The sequence below is a fragment of the Geotrypetes seraphini genome, chromosome 11 (assembly GCF_902459505.1).
Source record: "Geotrypetes seraphini chromosome 11, aGeoSer1.1, whole genome shotgun sequence".
NCBI classification, from domain to species: domain Eukaryota; kingdom Metazoa; phylum Chordata; class Amphibia; order Gymnophiona; family Dermophiidae; genus Geotrypetes; species Geotrypetes seraphini.
Genome location: NC_047094.1, coordinates 67,757,894 through 67,765,803, shown reverse-complemented (window position 1 = coordinate 67,765,803; position 7,910 = coordinate 67,757,894). Strand labels below are relative to the sequence as shown.

Below are 7,910 nucleotides of genomic sequence, written 5' to 3'. Positions count from 1 at the left end.
GAGGGAGCTGTGCTAGATCTGGATAAAGAGAGATCTGCTAGATCTGGATAGGGTATAGGGAGAGGAGCTAGTGGGTACATGAGGATGTGCTGGACTTTGCTTGGGGCGGGGGGGGGGGAGATGTGGGGATGTGCTAGACCTTGTTTGTGGGGAAAGGAGATGGGGCAATGCTAAGTACCTTGAAATTCGGTTAAAAACATCATTTAAACCGTGTTTTGTTTTTTACTGAGCTTGGGCACCTATTGTTGCCTAAAACATTGGTACCGTTTAGAGAATCCACTGACTATCTCTGTAATAAGCATTTATCCAGTGCCTTATAATATCAGCTCCCATATAACTAATTTTATTATGGTGTGTTAAACTGAGCCTTTTTTTTACTCTTCTTCTTTTTGCTTCTTATTGAGCTCTTGCATCTTTGTGTTTTTGCAAAAAAGCAGGTTAAAGTATATGAGGATAGAAACACCGAAACATGGTTCTTTGAGTTTGGCAGGATTTATTGCTTTGCTGATACCCTCTAAGAAGCTGCTTCCCTAGACAGCTGGTCAGTCTTACCTAGTAGTTGGGGCAGCTCTTTCTCCACCCTCACTTTAGATGTGGGGGTGGAGAGCGCCAACTCATTCCTTGTCCCAGGCAGCAGATTGCCTTGAGCCGCACCTGGTGCAGGGTCATGGGAAATAATTACAGGGGAAGTACAGGCCCATACCTGTTTCTAAAATAAACTGCGGTGAACAAGTTATGCCTCTTTGTGGAGGAAGAATAACTGTTGAGAATGGGAAAGGGATTAACAGACCTTGCCATGCCCAGAGCAAACAGAACACAGCTAACAACCCATTAGAGATTTCCCTGATGGATGAGGCAAAATTCAAATACCCCTGATGCTTCAAAACTACTACCCATCAGCAGTTGTAGGGGTAGAGAGCTCTTGGCTTCACACACAATTACAAGACAGAATCCTTTACACCATCTCTGACCCCATCAAGTGCTCAACATCACATCTATCCATAGCAATCACAGAGATGACAAGTACTTAATGTCACTTGTGCTCCTCTATCCTAGCAACAGCTGAAGAAAGAAGCCAAGTGCTGTACAAAACCCACACCCCTTTCTCAGGAGAGCACCCTGCACCCCCTCCCCCAATTCCTAATGGCTGCTAGCTAGAGCATGCTCTGGACTACATAGTGATGCAACAGATGATTCTGTACCACCCACCCCTTTTTCTGCCAGCAAACAATGCACTCTCTCCCCTCCAATCAGCTGCTGGCTGACTCTGTGAGAAACAGATAAGGATCAATCTGAGATGGATGCTGTCAGTTCAAAACCATCACTTCACTATGTGGATGTAGCAAGTAATGCTTAACATATGTATATTTAGGTACAGATGGGAGCAGGGCCTTGTCCCATCCCCTTCCTCAAATGATCAGTCAGTGAAATCCACAAAAAATGAATATTTAGCATTTTGGATCTAGGCTATTTCGTTTTTCCCTTTCCCCACAGCAGGCTCAGTGAATATGCACAGTGAGAGCTACAACACCCTGAGATATATGAAGTCTAAGAGATTTCCATAATAACATGGAGGGAGAGTTCAATAGAACTTAAATTAATCTCTATTTCCTTACTGGTAAATGTTCACACCCTGCCAGATCACTTGAGGGCCATAGTAATCTCATGCTTTACCTGGAACTCACAGTGACTGCCTCATGGTTAATGTATAAGCTGTGATAGATACTAACAGGGGGCTTTTAGTGGTCCAACATGTAGCAAGCAGCTAGAAGCCAACAGTGACCTCCTCAATCTCATTGCTATTGTCCACACTGCTCTTGCCATGGAGTTCCTTCAGATGGCGCCGCAGGCCTGGCTTGTGGGTAAAATGCACATCACAGTAATTGCACTTGTGGGGTTTAATGCCATTGTGGAGGTTAAGGTGATCCTGCAATGTAGCATTTTGTGTGAAGGACTTATGGCATACAGCACACTGGAAAGGCTTGTAGCCTGTGTGCACACGGCTGTGGCGGGTCAGGTTGCTCTTCTGAGTGAAAACCTTGCCACAACGCAGGCAGAGAAAAAGCTTGTGTTCTCTCACATGGCTCATGAAAGCACCTAGGTGCCGGAATACATTCTCACATCGTGGACAACGGTAGGAGCACTCCAGATCTGGCTCTCTCCTGGAGGATCCTGATTGTACACTGACCCTACGCATCTTCTCCATACCATGCAGGCGCCGAATTGGGAAACTCCGCTGAAGTGAGGAGGTTTGGTTAGAGTCAAAGCCCTGAATGTGGCGCTCTCCTGCTGCACTGCTCACTCTGGAGTCCATGACCTCCTCCTCTTCATAATAGCTTTGCAGATAGCTCCTGGTGATCTCCATAGCAGAGTTAATGAATGACAAGGAGATTTTGGGTGAGGGACTGGGGATCACTGTCCCTGCAGACTCCACCTTGCAAGTCAACTTTGAGTTCATTTCACTGTCTGAAGTGTCAGTCACCGTTTGACCATCCTCGCAGTCTGGCATCTCTTCCTCAGACAAGGTGAGGCCTTGCTGCATCACAGACAAATTATCTTCCTTACACTCCTCAATTTTAGGTGCCAGATAACGGGAGACTGCTTGGGTGCACTGTTCCACAATGTGGCCCATCCGCAAGAAGCTGGCAGCTGCGAGGTAGCTGACCAGCTCTTGTACAGGTACCTCCAAGGCTCCTGTGTAACAAGACAGCAGCAACTGTCGCCCTACCCCAGGACTCTGGGAAACAGAGAACTCCAGTTCCCGTGAGCTATCTAATAGGAACTGGTCCCGAAGGAAGGGTGAGCAGGCTGCAAAAACCACACGGTGGCCATGCACAGCTACACCATCAATTTGTACAGTCACATCACAGAAGCGCTCCTGCTGCCGCAGCTGCTGCATCTCCCGCATCACTGAATCACCGAAGCTCGGGAACCGAAAATGTAAAATGTCAGAGGGAAGTGGGGGCATCCTTGCAAAAACTCCTAGGAAAAATAAAACAAGAGGATGTATTTATTCTTGTATATAGGTAGTTATACAGACATCAGGACTAAAAAGCAGAACATCCTGCCCCCAAATATTTCTGGAACCTATGTTCTGTACATCTCTGATATCCACATGGAGGACACAGGGACAAATTTGTCCCCGTCCCCTTGGGATCCATCTCCATCCCGTCCTCATCTGCACAAACCTGGAACACTTTAAAATCATGTGTTTGAGGCTCGTGCAGTTGAGGACAGAGCTTGCGGGGGTGGGGCAGGGACAGGACGCGGATTTAGACAGATCCTGCGGGGACAAATCTGTCCCCGTGTCATCTTCTATGCATTTCACTCATCTCTGTTACTGTCTCCTGGTGGTGTTTGCCCCGCTTTCTGGGGACCCCTTTGTTCAAAGAGCCCGTATCCCTTCCGGTATTGCTCCCCCTTAACTTCCCCGGGTCCCACATCGCTCCCTCATTCTCAAACCCGTCCTCCCGCATCCTACATTCAAACTTGGTTTTGAAGTCGCCGGCCGCGGCAGCAATTCCAACAAGTTGCAAGCAGCAGCCCTGGAGCGTCCCTTCTGCCGCGTCCCCGCCCCTTTCCGGAAACAGGAAGATGCGTCAGAAGGGGGCGTGGACACCGGTTGGTCGCCGCCGTTGGCGACTCCAATAAACGAGTTTGACTGTAGGACGCGTAGAGCGACATAAAGTATGTCGGAGCCGGCGGGGATTTTGTTGTTGTTGTTGAATGTCTGCTTCCTCCTCTTTGCCTGGAACTGCGCTCGTTCGCGTGTTTCCAGTGGTTGAAGAGCACCACGAGCCTGCACGGTGTCGCCCAGAATAGTTATGTACTTGCACACGTACTGTAGGTTCCCACGCTTACAGCCTTTCCGTTTGTAATTTCCAAGACCTTTCTACACGCTGTAGTTCTATTTTACCGTTGGTGTGAGTCTGAAAAAGAATTATTCCATTTAAGCACTTTGAAGATAATGCCATGTTCTACAGGTGGAAGTATAGGTTCCACCCTTTTTGTCCTGTCTGTCATAGATTGTACACAACAAATACACTAAATTTTTGCCAAAAATCCTACAGTAGAAATAACGTAACGAGGCAAATCAAGTCACATCAGGGTTTGTTTGAAGGGCGCTCAGGAAGCTAAACCTATATTCACAACTCACAACCAGAATCGTGTGATTTGCCTCGTTACGTTATTTCTGTCATAGATTGTAAGCTCTTGCGAGCAGGGACCGTCTCTTGCATGTTTCATGTACAGCGTGGCGTGCGCCTGGTAGTGCTATAGAAATAATAAATGGTATAGTAGTAAGTAATAAAATTGCATAGATGTAGTAGATATGTGTGCAGGTATACGTGCCAAGAGCATGTTTGTTTTTAAGAAGTTTGCCTTAGTGTCCGAGACCTTTTTTAGGTGGAGTTGTTTTATATCTGTGTAATTTATAAAATATGACCATATTGGCTAGGACTTAACTTTTTTTTATTTATATCTTCTTTATATCTTGTATTTAAGAAAGAATACAGAATATTAGATAACACCTCAATTAATAAAAGAAAAATTACATAATTCCAATCAAGTCCACTTTAAGGGAGAGAAGCATAACTTATCTTTTACAGAAAATAAAGAAGAAAATATCTTCTCATCATTAAAGGCACAATATTACACTTTTTATTTCCTCATTTCACCAGTTACTGCTGCTCTTATGATTTAAGAAATAGTTTAAGTTGTAAAGAATCTTCAAAAATAAAATTGTTTCGGAAACTTTAGAAAAATAAAGTTGCATCCAAGGCCAAAACTTTAGGTTTCAAAGCTTTGTCTCCTAAATTGGATGGCCCTGGAGACATTTTGCCCCACAAAAATCTACATCTTTTTTTCTTAAAGTTTCATAATCAAGGTTTATCTAAAGTTAATATATTTGAATCCACATTTATTGTTTACAACTTCCTGAGAAAATCTCTGATTCTGAGCAATGACTGATTTTAACATTCCCCCCATACCATATTTTATATCCCATAAGTCCTTTAAAGTAATAATGTCCTGTGGATCTCCACCTCCTTTCTTCAGTCCTGAGACTTCATCAGAAATTTCAGAAAAAACTTGTGATATTTTTTAAAATGACACTCTAATTTGATGTGTCTCAGGTTGAAAAGGGTTTGGGGATTTAGAACCTATTTGATGTTATACTGAGCTTTTCTTTTGCTTTCTTTGCTCCTTGTTGTTTGAGCATTTTATATCTCCTTTCTGTTTTTGCTGAAAAGCAGGTTAAAAGTATGTGCGGTTCTTTGTGTTTGTCTGGCAGGATCTATTGTTTTGCTTTAAACTTCACAGCCCACTTATAGAATAAGTTGAAGTTCATTGGTTCTGTCTCCATCTGCTGTGCCAGTTTAGAGGGGCGCTATGGAAGTCTGCCTTATTTGAAAGGTGCCTGCTCGCTTTGCAGGTAAGAACAAGCACTGATGATTCTTTGAATTATGTGCCTGTCAGGGCCTGGACAACTGCTCTTTACCACTCAAGGCTATGCCTAGTCTGCCTTTTGGTTAGACTTGCCCTGGCAGTAGGCGAAACCTTTTTAATCAGATTAGCTTCATCTACATATGACACGCTTCTTTGAGTACATCTACTGAGCTGTCATTGTAGTGATTTTTTGTAATCGCTTATGGTATGTCTATAAAGACTGATAAACCTTTTAACTTTTGGCTCATTTCACTGCTTTAGCACTCCCTATACATTTTTTCAGTTGCCTCATGTACAGTACATTTATAACAAGCTCATATTAATAATGCTTCATTTTGAATGTCTTTATATATAGGCCTTACAATAATGGAAACTTCAAGAGTACAGAACAGAAAACATTTGAAATTAGAATGATCAAGAACTCTGAAATGAACACAGAATGACCCAGTACAGAGATTTACTTAAATCAGAGTTATATCGCCAACAACTTAATATAGCAGGGTGTATAACAATAAGCAATTGTAAATTTCCACCCTACAAAACCATGTCTTTCTTCAGAACCAACAACATAAACCCCAAAGGAAATATTTGGTACTTGAAAGACACAATCAATTAAGGTAGGACATGGCGCATGTCTAGTGAGCAACCTGGCTTCTTCGGTAAGATTCAATATATAACCAATCAATTAAATAGCACCCTCAGTGTAGGGTTGTAAGCTCTAAAGAGCAGCTCTGATGCTTGCTAGGAGCAGAGCCGGCAACGCCATCCCCACACCATCATCGAGGCGCTCACGTGTGCAAATTAGTGTAATAATAAATGAAAACAGTGTTCACATAAATAAAGTGCCAGGAATAAAATTATACCTCACTTGGCATGCAATACCCCAATGTAGCCAAACCCGCAGACCCAAGGCAAAAATGTATAATAATACAAAAATGTGGCAAAAAAAACTCCTGGTACTTAGCTGAATAAAAATCTGCAGTAATGAATCACCACATGTGATACCTTAGGCATGTCCTACCTTAATTGATTGTGTCTTTCTTCAGAACCATAAATATAAAGGAGTATAGATTTCTAAATTGCCGGTAGTCAAACCCATTCAGAATTATTCTTGAAACTTGAACTTAAAACCCCCCAACACTTTTCTGGTTAGTTGTATAGGAGTGCCCCTGCCAACATAGTCATGTTTTGTCCACCGCATAAGGGTAACTGCTTCTATAAGCAAACAAATATCACTATCTCACCCTCAAATATTTATTTTATTTATTCAGTTTTCTATACCGTTCTCCCCAGGGGAGCTCAGAATGGTTTACATGAATTTATTCAGGTACTCAAGCATTTTCTCTAGGCTCACAATCTATCTAATGTACCTAGGGCAATGGGGGGGATTAAGTGACTTGCCCAGGGTCACAAGAAGCAGTGTGGGTTTGAACCTACAACCTCAGGGTGCTGAGGCTGTAGCTATAATCACTGCGCCCTCTCTCCCCAATAAGCATATCAAAAAACTTTTCAGAAAACTATATATGTGGAAAATCTCAAGCTTGCCTCAAACTTCTTCAGAAACACCACAAAGAAAACATTACAGCCAGTATGAGACAACATAAGTTCTAATGAGTTTGTACTATTTAAATTCAGTGTAATTTCTTCACTGATCTGATGAAAAAAGGATAACTGTTAAATTTAAGGATTTTAGGTTTAGCTCCCACCAGGTGAGTTACATTTAGGTATCTTATCCCTGGAGAACTTCTAATCTAAACCCGCCCTCCCCCTTTTACTAAACTGTAGTAGAAGTTTCTACCATGGCCCAGAGCGCTAAAATGCTCCCACGCTCATAGAATTCCTATGAGCCTCAGAGTATTTTAGCGCCCTGGGCTGCAGTAGAAACCTCTACTGTGGCTTAGTAAAAGAGGGCATGAGTTTGTACCTGAGGCAGTGGAGAGTTAAGCTATGGCTTCCCTTATTCTCAGTCCGTTACTTTAACCCTTATGCTACTCTACTCTAATCCTTGTTATTGCCCTTATTTCCAAACTTTCTTAGATTCAATTCAGTGAAAGTGGGTAATAAATAATAATGCATGAACCAACTCCACTATGTTTAATTGAGAGCACTGTCACCACGGAAGAAAAAGCCTCAGGTTCTATTAAGGGCAGAGTAAAATGCTCAAACCTCCACTTCCCACATCATTGGCAAAAAACTTCCGTAGGTGATGTGTAGTGTCACAACCTGTGTCGGTGCAGGACTAAAACAACTACTCAACTAACGTACTGAGTGTTAATGAAATATAGCCGACGTTTCACGGTAAAGACCGTTTCTTCAGGGCTTATGGATTTTCACTGTCCAATGAGTTGCTTGCGTTTGTAGCAGAAGTGGGAAGCAGGAGTACAAACGCAAGCAACTCATTAAACGTATTGGACAGTGAAAATCCATAAGCCCTGAAGAAACGGTCTTTACCGTGAAACGTCGGC

The 7,910-nt window shown here is 42.8% G+C and overlaps 1 protein-coding gene and 1 long non-coding RNA gene across 2 annotated transcripts; both read right to left on the bottom strand.

Moving 5' to 3' along the window:
• Positions 1-336: 336 nt before the first annotated feature.
• On the bottom strand, positions 337-3,630 carry LOC117345744 (zinc finger and BTB domain-containing protein 26-like). The gene is made up of 2 exons (XM_033914834.1): positions 3,482-3,630; positions 337-2,982 (listed from the first exon to the last, which is right to left on the bottom strand). Exon 2 carries the CDS (start codon positions 2,966-2,968, stop codon positions 1,766-1,768), a length of 1,203 nt encoding a protein of 400 aa, XP_033770725.1. The 5' UTR covers positions 2,969-2,982; positions 3,482-3,630; the 3' UTR covers positions 337-1,765.
• A 1,902-nt stretch (positions 3,631-5,532) lies between these two features.
• Positions 5,533-7,634, bottom strand: LOC117345745. Its single transcript, XR_004536499.1, has 2 exons — positions 5,675-7,634; positions 5,533-5,644 (listed from the first exon to the last, which is right to left on the bottom strand). It is a non-coding gene; the product is annotated as an uncharacterized LOC117345745 (long non-coding RNA).
• Positions 7,635-7,910: the final 276 nt, after the last annotated feature.

What these genes read in the sequence shown, in the direction of transcription:
- LOC117345744 (XM_033914834.1), bottom strand. Translation starts at nt 2,968, where the DNA reads ATGCCCCCACTTCCCTCTGACATTTTACATTTTCGGTTCCCGAGCTTC.